Source organism: Pipistrellus hanaki (assembly GCF_964339955.1).
Source record: "Pipistrellus hanaki genome assembly, chromosome: 6".
In the NCBI taxonomy this organism is placed as follows: Eukaryota; Metazoa; Chordata; class Mammalia; order Chiroptera; family Vespertilionidae; genus Pipistrellus; species Pipistrellus hanaki.
This window is the reverse complement of record NC_140508.1, coordinates 10,933,957-10,951,746: the sequence shown is the minus strand read 5'-3', so window position 1 is coordinate 10,951,746 and position 17,790 is coordinate 10,933,957. Positions and strand designations below refer to the sequence as shown.

Here is a 17,790-nt window from a genome sequence, read left to right as displayed (position 1 = left end):
CATGACATTAACATGAGATTTACCTTTGACCACACAATGGAATATTTTGCAGCTATAAATTTTTCAGGAATGTATAATGAGAAGGACAGATGTCCATGATAATAAGAAAAATGACCAAACTTTATGGGTTAGGCTCAATGCTAAGCTAGTTAAAACGATCAAATTTAATTCTTAGAATGATCCCATGAAGTACATAGTATTTGTAATTTCATGTTTACTGATTAATAATTGATGCAAACTTGCCTATGGTCATAGAATGGAGCTGGGGTTTGACCCAACACCCAAGTGATTTCAGAGGCAAAAAGCTCTTTTATTTGGAGAGAGAGAGAGAGAGAGAGAGAGAGAGAGAGAGAGAGAGAGAGAGAGAGAGAAATTGCTTTGTTGTTGCACTTACTTAAGCATTCATTGGTTGATTCCTGTATGTGCCCTTACTGGGGGAATGAATCTGCAACCTTGGCATAGTAGTGAATGACCAAATGAGCTATCTGGCCAGGGCCAAAAAGCTTGTTTAAAGTACCACCTTGCATTGCCTCAATCATCTCCCTTCCTTCAGGTGTTTACTTAAATATCATTTTCTCACCAAGGATTTTCCTATTTTACTTTCCTGTAACACTATTCCTTTTCCCTTCTATATATACTAGCATTTTCCCCATTTTTGTCACCATCCATATACAATACATTTTATCCAAAGACATATGGGAATTTAGTGTATAATAAAGCTGACATCTTAAATCTATCGAAGCGAAGAAGGACATTTTAATAAATGATGTAGGGACAACAGGGTGGCCACTTGAAAAAAAAAGTAACTTGCTGTCATTACTCAACCCTATAATAGGGTAAAATCCAAAGGGATAAAAATGCTAGAAGAAAACATGGGAAAACATTTTATAATTTTGGATTGAAAAGGCTTTTGTAACTTTGGCTCAAAATCCAGCAGTTATGAAAAGAAAGATTGAAAGTGAAAACAACCAAGTGTTTGGAAACATTCAGTTGGGAGGCTCGGGTGAGACACAGGCACTCATTCAGACAATGCTGACTGGGGTGTCAGTTAATTCAGTCCTGATAATATTTGGACGTTATCAACCAAAATTTAAGTAATATATTCTTTTAACCAGCAATTTCACTTCTAAGAGTTAATACTAAACCCCAATTCACACATAGAAATAACAAGATACGAGATTTGCAATGAGGCAATAGCGAATGTTTGGAAACCAGCCAAATGTCATTAATAAAGTCTTAGTCACATATAGTGTGGTACATCTATTCAACAGAAAACTACGTAAGTGTTACAAGTGAGCAAGTGGTACAGCTACAGAAAGCAGTGTTCTTTCTGTATGGAGATGGAAGCAGCGCTCACTGAGATAGGACACGGAATAGAACAGTGTATATTACCTTTTGTGCAAATAAAAAGGAGAAAGAACTTATACTTGTGTTTACTTGTGGATGCCCAAAGAAACCCTAGAAGGATCCATTTAAAAATACAAACATTGACTGTCTATTGGTGTGGTATCGGTAGACAAGGATACTATTGTATAATTTCCTAATTTTTCATTAAAAATTACAATGAACACAAACTGTGGGCCACTAATTCCAAATTTTAAAAGCTCTCCCTCAATCCAGGCTTCACATGGTTGGGAAAATGATCCAGCTGAAGGCCACCAGTATATGGCCTGAGCCTTCACTATTGGGTATCCCCGAAAATAAGACATCCTCCGAAAATAAGACTTACTTACAGGTTTCCTTCTGAGTGACATATAAGGCATCCCCCGAAAATAAGGCCCCCCTAGGCTCTGTCTCAGAATGAAAATTTATTACAGGTAATAAATTAGCTTTATTTTCATTTAACAATAAATGTGTACCGTATTCTTCTTCATGGAAAAATAAGACATCCCCTGAAAATAAGACCTAGCGCATCTTTGGGAGCAAAAATTAATATAAGACACTGTCTTATTTTCGGGGAAACAGGGTAGGATCTTGGTCCTTAACTGACAACATGGTTTTGCTCTTCTCATCAGGCCTCCGGATCATCCTCAGCAGACAGCAATCTTAGGCAGAGGCACACACGCTCTCCAGGCAACGTCTGGAAGCTTCTTTGAAGCCAACAGGTGTTCCTGGTGTCAGCTTGTGCTGCATTGTGCGGCTGAAGCCTGCGTTCCCCCCTGCGCGCCCCCCCCCCCCCCCTTCTGTTGGCTTCAAAGAGCAATCCGACAGGAACACTGGTTAAGTGATCACAATCTGTCATGTTGAAAAATAATGCCGCTGTGTCATAACCTGATTGTCTGTAATCAAACCCATATGGGACTTCAGGGGCCTTCTTTCATCCGTGAATTGTCAATGGATTTCAGGCTCCTTTAAGCTAAGTCGACAGTGTCAAAGCGAAAGTGTAAGTGAAGGCAGGACGATCAAGGCTAAAAAACGCCTAGTCTGGAACATTTTGTGATAAACGTCTACAGTTCCCCATTGATTGAACCTCACCCGTTTCATGTTGTACCTCTGTACCAAGAGTCAGGGCCTAATGTGCCGGTTAACACAGGGAAATTTGTCTGAGACGTGCTGAGTGGTACAGAACCCACTACTCCGTGCCTCTGCATCTGTTAGAAATTTGAGCCACATGTTGCCTAAAAGAAAAGGAAAAGCCCCATTTCCTCTCCTACTTGGATGCCCCCACTACACAAAGGGCAGGATTTGCTAGGCAACAGTGGTCTCCAGGCCATCACTGAGAGCACCGTCACCTGCCTAGAGCCTTTGTCAGTTTTAGGGAGAAAAATGGCATTGGGCTCATTCTTGAAGGTGGAATTTTCCAATTTGCCTTGAAAAGAAAGCAAATTAATAAACAAGCAGGAACTCACTCCAATCCAAAAGTCTACTAAAAAATGTTTTGTGGAACATCACAATTCCCTAAGCAGACTGGTATTAATTAAATAATTCATATTATTATTTTACTTTGTTTTACTACAAATCTGAAACTCACCCAAGGAGGGTCTATCACTGTAGCTAATATTGTATTTTTATTTCCCCCACTATCCTTGTCCCATTTGCATCAAAGGATAAAACTGTATCCCCATCTTTCAACCCTGTGGTAAAAGAGGGGAATGAACACCAATAGCACCACCATAAGAAATGCCAGTTATGAGAGGGGTCCCCCAACTGCCCATCAACTACAAAATCTCTCCTTCCTGTCTCCTACTGGGGTGACTGCCCTTAAACTCTCAGTGTATCTTTAAAAGTCAGCATGATTTCTGAGCAAGGACTTGCCATGGAGGCTTAGGGCCGCACAGTGTGGGAATGATTGTCAGCATCAAGTAGCAGTGCAGCAGCCCTTAGGAGCTGCTGTAGCCATTTCTACTGAACTCAGGATGCCTCAAGCCTCACAGCGCAGCCTAGTGGAGAAATCAGGAAGTTATCTAGATTGTAGTGTTTTGTTTTTAATTAGCTAGGGCGTATGTGGTGCTTTCTTCTTTTCTAAAAAAGAGAAAATATAGGTGAACAAAGAGAAAAAATATAAAATTCTCCCTTTATCCCCACACTGAAAGAAATGACTACTAACAATTTACAAGTTTTTACTCTCCACTCCTTTGGGTGGAAGGATGAAACGTGGGCCAGCGGGCATGCAGGCACCACTTCCCTCAAAGGGATCCTTCTGTATATGCTATTGTGGAGTTTGCCTTCCTGATTAACATGATATTATGACTGTCCTAACATGCCCACAATTCTATGTCATCCTGTTTCTGATGTCCAGTGGGAGGGTGGTACCGTAATCATAAAAGCCGACCTATTGAAACTTTTGAATCTTTCCAGCTTTTCTCTTGTAATGCTGGGACTAAAAAAAAAAGTCTTGTGCATGAAAATTTCTCCTTTTCTCAATAAGTCCCTCGATGTCAAATGGCTCATTGAGAAAGCATGGATGTTTTAGGACTGTAAAACTGGGGACTGCCCAAATGACATGGTTCAAGCAAGCCTCCCAGCAATCCAGGTAGGTAGATGATTAAGGGCTACTGGCGATTTCTGCCCTGGCCAGTGTGCTAAGTGGTTAAAGCATTGGCCCGAGAATCAGGGTCTAATTCCCGGTCAAGGGCAGGTACTTGAATTGCAGGTTTGATTCCCAACCCTGATCAGGGCTCATGCAGAAGGCAACCAATTATATCATGTATCTCTCTCTCTCCTTTCTCTCCCCACTTCTTCCTCCTTTTCACGGTCTCTAAGAAGAAATGGGGAAAATATCCTCAGGTGAGGATTAACAACAACAACAAAAAGTTATTGGAGATTTAAGAGGGCAATAAAAAGAACATAAAATATCAAAACATACAAGGTAGATTTGTTTCCTTCTGAAACGTTTTCCATGAAGGAATCTAAGCTGCAATGACACTGATCTAAATCTGCTCCTTACCCATTGCCCCTTCTCTCTTTGGGAGAAGAGAGGCAGTAGTGTTCATTTTATCTGCTTACACTAACGGAATCGAGCTAGGCTGAACCAGTTACCCAGTAAGGTGCTTTTTATTGCACATCATCAGATCAACACGTGTTACAATGCTCTGTAGACGCACCCTCAGGATACTACACATTGGATCTAGCACCCAGCACCTTCATGGAGGGGCCTCATTTATCTGTGCCACCAACTGAGGCAGGGATGCTCTCCTGAGATTAAACCAACCGGTTGCTCATCATAGTCATAGATGGAGAGCGGGAAAAATCGGCCAAAGAAAGCAATTCATGCTTGCTCCCTATAAACAAGGCTTTCCCACAACTCGTCCACTGGAGGAGGTCATGAATTTGTCAACCTGATTTCCAATGGCAAGTGAAATATGGGCAGAGAACTATGCAATAAGATATTCCTTTCTTGTTTCTTTTCTTTTTTGAGGCAGTCATTACTTTGGGGACATTGCTAAGGACACGTGAGTTGGCACACTCTTTAAGTCCATTGTGGGTGGGATGGAACAGAAAAGCACATTTGCTGTGGGCATAGAGTGGGTGGATAGTGGTCCCCAGGGAAGTCATGTTGGGCAAAGAGATTCGTGGAAGCTTCTTCTGTTCTATGATTCATTCCAACAGGTTCTGACTATGGCATTTCATATTTCTCAGAGGAAAAATATCTGTTATCACATGACTTGGAAATGCAAAAGCTAATAACCCAAAGCCTAGAACCTGCTTGCCATCTGTGTAACGGCACTTTCCCGTAGTGGGAGAACTGGTGAATGCTGGTGAATTAGCTGGCGGACTTTCTAAGAATGGCTTGGCATTGTGCAGAAAAGGGGGAAAATCACATCCTTTCCCCCGAATTTCCTGATTAGACCACCCTCCTCCCTCACCCAATGTTACTGATCAGCCTCCTGCTTTCTTGTGGAGAAGCATGGGACGTGGTTGGAAGGTCTGTAAGGAGGATTCTCTGAAAGGTCGGGGCCTCTGAGGGGACCTTGCCGAAGGCAGAAGCCCTGCCTTGACTTTTCCAAACAAACCTGATCCCCGGGTGTTTTGCCAGAATCTGTATGTTTAGTCTAAACCTGACCTTGTAGAAGCATGTGCTCTCTCAAGGATACCTACACTGCTGATTGTATCTAGAATTTAATTCTAGTTCAAGCTGTTGTGACAATAAAAACCTAAGGAGACAGGCTAACAGGGCTACTTGACGGCAATAGCCAAGTGGTGCCTTAGCCTCTCTTTCATAGAAGCGGGTGTGAGAGCAGTCTGTTCATCCGGGGCTTTCTACCCCAAAACTCTATTACTTCACACCCAGGAACAATTTGTTTTGTTTGCTAATTTTCTTGTTTATAGGGAAAAAGCTCCCCTGAGGTATCTGGTTCTATCACCCCAGAACCTAATACCATTCCTGGCTCAGAAAAAGCACTCAGATGTTTGTTGAATGAATAACTAAAGTTATTCATGTCTCCTATTTATTGTTTGATACCTGCCAACGGATGGACTCTGGGCTGGATTTTCAGTTTATTAACCAGATGGTCACCTCAAGTGGCTTCAAATTGTGATAAGTGCTTTGAAGGAAGTAAATATTTTAATTTACTCTCAACTTTACCACAGACCAGTGGTTGGCAAACTCATTAGTTAACAGAGCCAAATATCAACAGTACAACGATTGAAATTTCTTTTGAGAGCCAACTTTTTAAAACTTAAACTTCTAATGCCACTTCTTTAAAATATACTTGCCCAGGCCATGGTTTTTTGTGGAAGAGCCACACTCAAGGGGCCAAAGAGCCGCATGTGGCTCACGAACCACAGTTTGCCGACCACTGCCACAGACAATGACAAGGTAGTGTTGCAGTAAGGAACACTGCCCCTGGCTGCCCCACTGGGAATCCATGGAGCGGTGGGTGACAGGTGAGTGAATACCTCATCTCAAGGAAGAGTCACAACTCACGTTCCACAGAATTTCCCGTTTCCCAGAAATGTCTGAAATGTGGAATCGTATTGAGATCTCCTAATTTAAAAATATTGTCCATTAAAACATTATCAATTAATTAAAATATTGTTTAACACACTACAGGTCAAATAATACCATTTCCCAACGTTGGTCTCTGTGCCTAACAGCATTTCTTAGAACTGTTCCTTGAAAGACATGCCCGGCAGACTAGACAACTAATAGTTACACGGACATTTGAGTTTGAGAAACACTCAGCTAAACAAAGTGAAGTGCTTGCTGCAGGACTTCTCAGAGCCTTTAGTAGACCGGTGCCCATTGTGAACCAATAGTATAAAGCAAGTAGTATTTTCCAATATTATTTGATGGTGCAGTCCTAGTTCTAGGTCAATTTTATTGGACTGGTGTCTCCAGAAATTTTATACATATAGTAGATGTCTCAAAAGGTTCAAAGTGTTCCCTCTTGTTGAACTTCCAGGCACAGAGGCTATGCATATAGGCTTTCTAGCTGTGTGCTTCTATGCCACTGACTTCACCTCTCTGTGAGTTAGTAGCCTCTCAATACGTTAGGGGTGTGGTTGGCAAACTGCTGCTCAAGAGCCACATGCGGCTCTTTGGCCCCTTGAGTGTGGCTCTTCCACAAAATACCACAGCCTGGGTGAGTCTGTTTTGAAGAAGTGGCGTTAGAAGAAGTTTAAGTTTAAAAAATTTGGCTCTCAAAAGAAATTTCAATCGTTGTACTGTTGATATTTGGCTCTGGCGACTAATGAGTTTGCCGACCACTGCCTTAGGGCTTTGTTCTAACCCTGGAGGGAGTGAATCAAACTGGATAACATGAAAGGGACAGTTAATTCACAACTTAATTTGCAAACTCTGCACCATACCCATCACTTTATATTTCAGTCATGATGAACACCACGGCAGGTTAAAATCTGAGTTAAAAATACCAAATAAATGGTACACGTATATGATTTTACCTAGTTTACCTAAGAAATTTCACAGCTCCTGCATTTATGTCAGACATATATCTTGAAACCATGTCCTATTGAAAGGAGCGTTAGGCAGAGCTGACAATGGGATTGCAATAATATATTCAAGCACCCACTGGAAAGTGGTAAGAGTGTCCTCCTCAGCCTAGTCAGGCAGCTGGGACACGTGACGCCTGATGTGAGTGCTGGGCTCGGGAGTATCCAGGTGCACAGGAAACAGCCAGGCAGCAAGACCACTGTCTCCATGTCTGAAAAGAAGGCGATTACGGTGGAATACGGTTTTGCAAACTTTAGATTTCGACTCTTAGTGGATTAGAAACTAATTTAGTGGTTCAAAACTGACATCGGGCAAAGTGAAAAAGAAAATAGCAGCCTCTGTTAGCACTGTACGAACAGCATCGTTTTGCGTTATGATGTATGTTCATGTTTGTTTCACGTATGCATATGCACATGTGTCTATGGTCAACATGTGAAATCTATTCTTACTGTGGGTCATAGTCAAGGTGAAAGTGAGTGCAATAGTGCATTTAATAAACGCTGCTGCAGCAGCTCTGTAGTTCCACACACTTTATGACTTCCTGATAGAAAGTTCAGTAGGAAAAAATGTATCTTCTTCTATCTGTGGTACATCATCTTTACCAGCAGATCCTGCTTTCCCTTCCCTTCCCTTCCCTTCCCTTCCCTTCCCTTCCCTTCCCTTCCCTTCCCTTCCCTTCCCTCCCCTCCCCTCCCCTCCCCTCCCCTCCCCTCCCCTCCCCTCCCCTCCCCTCCCCTCCCCTCCCCTCCCCTCCCCTTCCCTTCTCTTCCCTTCCCTTCCTTTCCCTTCCTTTTCTTTTTCTTTGGTTAATCCTCACCTGAGGATATTATTCCACTGATTTTTAGAGAGAGTGGAAGGGAGGGGGAGAGACAGAGAGAAACAGCAATGTTAGAGAGACACACCGATTGGCTGCTTCCTGCATGTACCCTAACCAGGACCGGGGATCAAACCACAACTGATATGTGCCCTTGACTGGAATCAAACCCGGGACACTTCAGTCTGCAGGCTAGCTGGCTAGGGAAGAGCCTGCTTTCCGCTGAAGGAATTTCCCAAGCCTCCATTCTAAATATAGACATGTGACTCAGTGTCGCCCCTGGGTAAGTCTAAGGAAACCCCTTTCATTTGATAGGACATTGTAACGATGACAACTTGCAACAAGGCAGCCATCTGAAACCACAGGGCTGACCCTGTGAGCCTTGCCAGTCCACGGAGGACACTGAAGAAGAGGGGCTGGGCCAGGGGCAGTGACAACCCTGAGCCACTCCAGCACCCTGCCTCTGGGTGCTTACGACTCACTAACTAAGCCTCGATGGCCTTGCCTTGGGGCCCTGATTTAAACAAACCAAACCAAACCAAACCAAACCAAACCAAACCAAACCAAACCACACAGATTATAATTCACTTGGCCTTCTAATGTTGGACTCAAGTGATTCTTTCTTAAATTATTATTTTTAATTTGAGATTAACTTGGTATTTATGATTTCCTATTTACTAACATTTTTGAATAGCACTCCCTCAAAGTAACAGTATTCCATTCTGCCATTTTGCAACCTTACTGCACACGTTTCAAACACTAGAATTGGTAAAAACATAATGTGGAACATGGTAAGTATGGGTTGGCCAATTCTCCTTTAGCTGTGAAACTTGGAATAAGTGAGTTGGTTTCCCTCAGGCTTTGATTTCTTCATCTCCATAAATGCTGAAAACACAGACACCCCCTGGGGAGTTTGGTGTTTTAATGAGATGATTCTTTCTAAATGACTTTATCACAGAATTTAACGTAGGATAGAGCATGAGAAAGACGCCAGAGGGGTTCCGCTGCCAGAGGCCCCTCAGGATGGGGGGGGGGGGGCAATCCGGTCAGTTTCAGAACTTGGGTTGAAGGTGAAGTAAATTTTTGATAAGCAGAGAGAAAAAGAAACACTGGCAGAGAAAACTGGGAAGCAGTGGACATCGGCCAAGGTCAAGGCCAGCCATACTGATTGGGGAAGTTTGAGGGAATAGAGTGGAGGGTGTTGACACCCTTAAACATCAGACTAAGAAACCAGGTATAATGGGTATGGGCATTTACATTCTATTGTTCCTAAAAATAATTTCCCACTCCTTCACTTTTTAAAACCTACATTTGGACTTACGTTTTTCAAATTAGATTCAACTGTGCTACCTCTGGGGTTTGGTCGAGGACTATGGAAAGGAGGAATACAAAGACTAACATGTGGAGTGACAGGCAGGGAGAAAAACCAATATCCTAATAATAGCTACGTTTTCTTTTCCTTCAAAATGCAATATCTCTATGTTTAGTATTTCACATGACATTTAATTTCCACAAGTGTAAATTATGTGAGCACATGCTGGATAGTATTATTATCCCCATTTTACAAATGAGGAAATTGAAGATCAGAGAGGTTAAGTAACATGCACAAGGTCACACAGCCAGCAGGCGACCAAGGCAGAGTTGAAACTAGGCTCCTTGACTGCAATGCTTCTATTTGATTACTAAAGATACTGATTCTATAATCCTAATCCTAAATGATAGCGGCAGGATGGAGTCACCGTTCACTGAGGTAAGGAAGCCTGTGCATTGAGCGTGTAGGCACTCTGTGGCTGTGGCTGTGGACATACGGAGACTGATATGCTCGGTGAGTGTTCCCATGGAGATGCGGTGAGCATTCACCTGGAAGAGGCAGCTGCAGAGAGCAGCCTGGATTTCCGGGGCAGATCCGGGCTGGAGATAGAAATGTAGGACTTGTCAGCAGACACTGATATTTAAATCCTTGGGACCAGGGGGTGATTTGTAAGGAAGAGAGGGTAGTGAGAGAAAACAGCTAAGAGCTGAACTCTGGGGGATGCCAAGGTGAGAGGGCAGAGATAAAGGACAGCTGCCAGGCAGGGGGGCCTGGGTGGGAAGCAGGTGCGGATGCTGCTTCAGGAAGGGCCTATGTGTCAGGTGTGAGCGGCAGGTCCAGAAGGGCAAGGACGAGACACACCTGAGCTGGCAGCTGCCCTGAGCCTGGGAGGTGCCACATGGCGGCGGTTTGACAAGAGCACTTTCTGGGAGGACAAAACCTGGAAGGAGCGGTTCAAGACAGAAAGGCGGAGGAGGAAGCCAGACCACTGAGGATCTTCCTTCATATCGGAACGAACTTGCAGGTCAATGCAGGTATCATAATTCTCCTTTAAAAAACGGTGCCTCTTACGGAACTGTATGCTCAATGAAGAGCTAGGAAGGTGGTTCATCTCTTAAATGCCTTACACAAGCAGCGGTGTTTAAATAACAAGTGCCGAATTCAATTAAACATTACAAAGGAAAGGAATAGTCCTGTTTCCATCTCACGCATCTGTGCTTGACAACACTTTTGAGGGACCTCCTCCTGCCCCCGACACTAAGACACTCCTGGAAGCTTGGCTGACAACAGAAGCTGTGTGTGTGTGTGTGTGTGTGTGTGTGTGTGTGTGTTTTAACCAGTAAAGGTCAAATTGTCATTTTGTGTGTGTGATGAATCTGCAATGCGTAGTGCTGGTTCAGTGGTTGAGAGGAGAGGAAAATTAAAAAAAGACAGTCTTATCCTTGCCCACACGCTGGCTCGTGGGAATCCCAATGTAGCGAAATCTTCCAGGCATAGAATTTATCTTTTCTTGGCCTGCGTGGTAAATGCTGCGTTTGTTCATGAATCCTGGCCTTGTTTGAATCCTGCTTTGCCCTGAATGTAGTTTTATGAGGCACAAAAATCAGACTGTCGAACTGGAAACAGAAGATTTGTGTTCCCCCACAGAATCAAATGGTGGCATCTTTCTCCCAATTCACAGCTCGGTGGGTTTGTGGTTGGAATTCCAATCTGGCGAGGGGGGAGGGGCGAGGGGGAGGGGCTGGGCACACCTCCTGGCTCAGGTGCGGGAGGGGAGGGAGAGCCACATGGCTGAGCCTGAGGCATCGTTCACTGTGGGCTCTGAATCAATACACTGACGGCCATTTATGCATAAGTGCTACTCCCCCTGAAGGCCATTGATCCAGGAGTTTTCTTCCTGCTACTCTCAGGGCTGGGCTCTCTCATGACCCTTCTAGAACAATTGGTGTGTGTGTGTGTGTGTGTGTGTGTGTGTGTGTGTCTCCAGAGACACACTGTGCCGCCTGTGACCAGGTGAGAAACCTGAGCAATCAGAAGGCTGCTTTTTGTGTGTGAAAGATCTTTGCAGGCCTATGCATTTACATATCCCCAAGTTCACAGACTGAAGGAAAACACTGAATGGCTAGTTCACAACATGTCTGTGTTTTATATGCAGAGTACAGAGTGGCATCCGATTCCAAGGTACCACCAGCAAAGACTGGAGGTTGGCAGTGTCACAAAAACAGATGCACATTTTGTTCTGGGACCTAAGGGTGCGGACTCACTCAGAGAGGAAGACAAGTTACGACGGGGGGCCTCCTGAGAGGTCACCGTACCTTCAGAGCATCTCTCGGGCCTGACTATATCAGATACCGGCCACGCTCCCTACACTCGCCCCTCCTCTGACTCCAAAGTCATTTTGAAAGTCATCCCACTCAAATTGAGGTGCTCCCCATCAGAGTCTTCAATGAGAAGGAAAGCTGAGAAAGCATAGCGTGGAGACTTTTGCACTGTTCTTGAAACAGAAATGGGTTGGGTGTGCTGGGTTTTATGGGGAAGTGCGTGTGTGTGTGTGTGTGTGTGTGTGTGTGTGTGTGCACACGTGCATGCGTGCGTATGTGTGTGTGTATGTGTGAAGCGTGGCGATCAGATGCTGACCTGGTTCACTTCCTTAAGATTGGGATTAGGAGGAGGCACTCGACACCTGTCCCAAAGGAGGTCTCCTGCCAGTAGCTCAGCCTTTCCCTAAGGCAGGCAATGGCTGGCTCTGATGCCCCTGAGAACACAACAGTGACTATGCAGTGGGTCACATGCTCAGGATGGGCTTCGGAGCCCATGACCAAGAGCGTGAGCTCCATCAGTGTCCGCACTCCGAGTGAAGTAGTTCATAGCTTCTCAGATATCCATGGATTCTGATGATCCGTTTATATCCCTGAGATGAGCTCCATTCTGCAAGAGGGTTATATATCGAGGGACTGTTCTGTGGGCTAGCAAGGCTAGTTCTTCCAGGTCGGGGCTCCTTCTCCAACCCCTCCCCCCTCCTCAGCAGACACCTGGCACCTCGTATAACACCTGTGGGGCTTTTATCCTCTCCCCTGCTGGACTGCACACTCTCTGAAAACAAGGACGCTCTGTCCTGTCCACCATGTGGCCGGGCCTCGGCCAGACCTCGCTATGGCACATTCAGCAAAGATTTGGTGCCTGGATGCACGGAAAGACCGACTTTGAATTAGACAGAAAGCAAGTCAATGAGCTCCCGAATTGGTGCATTTGGGAAAGAGGGCATTTGAAGGGCAATTATTCTAAACTAAAAAAAAAATATTTTTAAATTTATTTAAAGAGGAAGGGAGAGGGATAGAGAGAAAGAAACATCAATGATGAGAGAGAATCATTGATCGCCTGCCTCCTGCATGCTCCCCACTGGGGACCGAGCCCGCAACCCAGGCATATGCCCTTGACTGGGACCAAACCCAGGACCTTTCAGTCTGCAGGCCGACGCTCTATCCACTGAGCCAAACCAGCCAGGGCTGTTCTAAACTTTTGAAGGAAAATTTGAATATTGTATTTCTTGGACTCAACTTTTACAGGAACAGCAAGAATACTGATAGTCAGAAACTAACAACTGACAGCCAGTGATCTTTGCCCAGTTTTAACAGTTCGGAATTTTCAGCTGCTGTTAAGTATTTATAATGTAACTCTTCACACTCCTCTAGGTGCCTGAAACTGCAGGGAATGCACATCAGCTGTGTACCGTGTCCAGGACAGGGGCTGGCACGCTGTAGGTGCTCAACAAGAGGCGCCAGCGTCAGCATCCGCAGCGTGGCTGTGCAGTGAGCTGTTATTAAGACAAATACATTGGTCTTTGACACATGAGCATAGAATCAATAACTCAGCCCAGCTAATTCTTTCCTGGTTCTAACCTCAACTAGAGGCACTTGATTTAACCCTAACGTCTGAAAAAAAAAAAAAAAATACCGCCATTTAAAAGTCCATTAACGAAGGAAACAAATCCCTTGAAAGACCATGTATTCATTTTTAGTTCCTTCTTCATTCAAGGGTCTCTTTTCTCTGCCCTGAACACAAATCAATATTTTCAGGGTTCAAAGCTCATGCTCTTCTTAAGATCAAAAGGACCCGTGCCTTTCTTTGTACAGGCCAAAAAGGTGTCAAGAAAACAAAATGAGTTCTAGATACCTCCATTAAAGAATAATCTAGTATTGCTCCAGGTTGTTGGAAAATAATTAGTACATAAAAGAGTCATTCCTTGTTGGTAAAGCTCTTTACATAAACCCACCCTTCACTGGAAAAGGCAGTGAAAGACCAATCCAGGCTCTGAAAAGTGAGAAACAGAATATGTCCCAGGGAATCGGCCGCCGAGCCGGGAGGGTAGTTAAGTCTTTAGGAACCATTTTTATTCTGCTAACGCCTTTCCCTCCGGCTGCCATGATCCCACATGCAACCTGTCTTGCTTCCCCTTTGATAAATGGAAGGAGGGATTCATCTGCATGTAACTCACCTCCGCCGGCTTTTACACGAAACAGACGCCCCAGCTGGGACTGTCTGCAAACAGATGCTCCTGCTCCGGCCGGGGAGGCACCCCACAATGTGCTATTTGTCCTGGGGGCCAGGACCCCACACCTGCCAGGCCCCGGGCTCCTGCAGGGCATCTATCTGCCACCATCCTGCCCAGCAGCCCCCAAGGAGCTCGCACCCAGAGGGGACGGACTGTCCCATCCCACTTACCCTCTCCGCGGGGACATCCTGGGCCGGTGCGGGGAAGCCAGGGATGTCGAAGGCCTGGTCCTCGGGCGCCGCACCCTCGGCCTCCTGGTGGCTGACAGTGGGTGCCTTCTCCTGTCCCTTGTCCAGTTTGAAGAGTTTGTTAAAAAAGCCGGAGTCCTTAGGCTTGGCGGGGGCCGCCCCCCCTGACTCAGGTGGCAGAGGCACGGGTCCCCGGGGGGCAGCGAGGCTGTGGTGGTCGGCGGGGGTCCGGCCGGGGCTTTTATCGGGGCCAGGGCCCTGTGCAGCTGCCGGCCGCAGGGCCATGCTGTCACTCGCGCCTTTGTGCCCTAGGCCGCCCGCCGCACTGACATCGGGCCGCCCTGGCTCCGATGAATCCTCGCCTCGGTCTCCGGCACGCCCTGGTACAGGCCGAGAGAGAGGCAAGAAAAAATGCGATTTAGCAGCTGGGGCCCCGGGTTTGGCCTCCTTCCCAGGATTCTTCCCGCTGGCAGCCGCGACGGCGCTGGTGTCCACTGTCTTGGGGGAAGAAGCGGCCACACTGTCTTCCTGGACTCTTATCCCCAAATCCACTGCAAACACAAACACAAACACAAACAAACAGCCGTTATTCAGCCCAGTCCCGCCAGGAAACGCAAGTGTGGGCAACGGAGGACACCGCCTCACACACAAACGCCCCCTCGGACACGGGGGCCGTCGCCTGCAGAGCTGAGGGTGGCTGTCAGCTGTCCCCGGACCCTATGCCTCTCGGGAGAGAACGACAGAAGGTCCCCAGGAGGAAGCCGTGGTTGGAAAGGCCACACCAGGTGCTGCATCGCCCAGGCTCAGGTTAAGGACCTGCTGCATCTCCGCAGGGACCCGGAGGCGCACCCCCTCACACTTCCCCTGGGAGGCAGGAGCGGGTGGGCGCTTGGGCTCTGCGTCTGGAAGAGGTTCCTCGGCCCTGGGACTCCTGGCATCTGGCTGGATCCTTTGTTAGGGGACCCCTCTCGAGCATTAAGGTGCTTAGCAGCATCCTTGGCCTCAACCCACCAGATGCCGGTAGCATCCCCAAGTTGTCACAACCAAAAATGTCTCCAGACACTGCCATCTGCCCCTGGTGGCGGGCGGGTGTGTGTATGGGGGGGAGGGGGTGTGTGCTACTCACATTTGAGAACCACTGAGCTCAGGTGCCTATTTGAATCCAGGTTACTCACCTGTCCTGTGCCCTGGTGGTCTGGTACAAGGAGGCGCTTTGTTATGAAGATGACATGTGTTAGCATTCTTAAAGCACGTAGAACTGTGCCCGGAACACTAGCTGTTGTCAGGACACATGAGTGAGGAAACAGGCAGAGAGGTTGTGGGTGGGAATCTGCTGAGAACACTAAAGGACCTCAGACACAAAGACTCAGGAAGTTTCTGTTTTAAGGCTAGAAGAGCAGATGTTCACACGAGAAGGCAACTCAGGCTCAGGCTGCGTGGCATCAGGCATGTGGGTTCAGACACATGGGGTGAGCTGCCCGCGACCGCACCTTCTGCAAAGAGGACACTGCTGCCAGCATCTCTTTTGCTTTGACCTCTGCATTGACCTTCCACTGCCTTCTTCTCTAGGTCCCTGGTATAAATCAACTAGAGGCCTGGTACACGAAATTTGTGCGTGGGTAGGGTGCCTAGGCCTGACTGGTGATCAGGACCAATCTGTGGGGTGATCAGCGGGGCAATCAGAGGGATCCCCACTGGCACCCACGTTGGCCGACTTGGGGCCTGTGGGCTGGGGCAGCTCCTGTATTGAGCGTCTGCCCCCTGGTGGTCAGTGCACGTCATAGCGACTGGTCGTTCCACCGTTTGGTTGAATTGCATATTAGGCTTTTATTATATAGGATACGATATACCACACATTTTGGAACCACAGTTGAAGATCAAGATTTCTACTGCTAAGTTGTATGACCTTGGACTAGTCACTAAAATTTTGGAATGTACAATGGGAATAACAGCAGTTCCCTTGCAGGGCTGTTGAGATGTTTGAAGGAGGAAACTCTTGCCTAGGAGCTGGTACACTGCCTTTGTGGGTCTTGACAGTTGACAGATACTGTGATTATTTTTAAGGTTTCTGCCACGCCTATGCCAACATTGCTTTCTGCTTTATAATTTGTTGACAGCTACTTCTTTAAAAAATATTGATTTGAGAGAGAGAGAGAGAGAGAGAGAGAGAGAGAGAGCGCCCTGGGTTCTGGAGCAGAAGGGCAGCCTCCCATTAAGCTCCGAGGAGCACAGATGACACCCACGGGAGACCCATGGCAAGCACCGGGCTTTCCTCACTAACTCAGACCTCAAGGAATCGCCTGCAGGAACACTGACCATAACTTCTAGCTCTTCTTAGCCCTTTCCCTGTGGTCCCGGAATTCATCATCATGGTAAATGTTATTCTCAGGGGGGACAGGAGGGAGGGGGAGCACGGGAGTAGGAAAGTGATAGATGAGTATGTTGGGTGCCAGGGAGTGGCTTAAGTGTCAGAGTGAATATAAAGGAATTGCGGGGATGGAATTTCTCCATGCCGGGAGAAAAGGACACAGCTGGCAAAAAGGGAGCGACTACAATTCAAAACAAGGAAGGGCTTTTCAAAATGCCAAGAGCATCAACTGATTTCTCTCGGCCCTTTTCCTCTCTTCCTCACTCTCTGGCTAGAAACCAAAGGAACGGTGGTGAGTGCTACAGCCACGGAAAATGGCTCTGAAAAGAATTTCCTGTGGACAGATTTCTAAAAAGTGCCAATAAATCGCTTTGATCAAGGATGCATTTCCTACATCCCAGGATCTAGAGGAGACTTCAATGCGTTTAGCGATGACCACAGAGGCAAACCATAGGTCTTGATATCACGGGATGGGTGAAGTGCTTTCTGCTAATGTGTGAGATCCAGGACTTCTTACATGGGGCATCCCGTGACATTGGAGCTGGGCCCCCCAAATTGGGTGAGTGTATCCCCACGTCCATTCTCTGGCACTTCTATTTCCTTCGCTAAAATGCTTACCTCCCAAGTGGGCACATGACCTGAGCAAGACTAATGAAAGAAATCCTGGGAGTTTTGTGAACCTTTTAGAACAGAATTTAGCTGAACCTATTAGAACAGAGTTTTGCCCTTTGGGCTTGGGTTGGCAAACAAGAAGGGGGTACACCAGAGCGGGCGTCCTTGGCCATCCCCTTTGGGAATGGCTGCCCGCAGGTGACACTAACACAGATGAACAAAGAGCCAGAAGGTCCAGGGAGCAGAGGCCCGAGGATCGCATTTGGACACTTGGATCCAGCTGTGCCTAAAGACTGGACTTAACCATTACAGGGCCAACAATCTCCCCACTGCCCCGACTCACTTACGCCAGTTTAAATTACATACATACTCAGTGACTTGGAGAGAATTTCAGGGGCTTGGTCGGTACCTATTTCACTAGCCAATTAGTGGCAACCAATGATCTTTTTGAAATGGAGTCTCCAGGCTCCTCAAGTCTGCCCAGGAGGCAGTGAGTACGGGAGGGATGAAGGTAAGGAGAATGAAATAGGAGGAAGTGAGTTTTAAGGAGC

At 46.5% G+C, this 17,790-nt stretch overlaps 1 protein-coding gene across 4 annotated transcripts in view; it reads right to left on the bottom strand.

Moving 5' to 3' along the window:
- The window catches only part of BCAS1 (brain enriched myelin associated protein 1), a 74,869-nt gene that overhangs the window by 40,648 nt on the left and 16,431 nt on the right, over positions 1-17,790 (bottom strand). For 3 of the 4 annotated variants that reach the window (XM_084888457.1, XM_084888458.1, XM_084888460.1), the window contains exon 4: positions 14,242-14,810. In XM_084888457.1, the coding sequence (XP_084744583.1) occupies positions 14,242-14,810 (569 nt within the window). The remainder of the gene's footprint in view (positions 1-14,241; positions 14,811-17,790) is intronic. The other variant, XM_084888459.1, reaches the window with a different exon arrangement.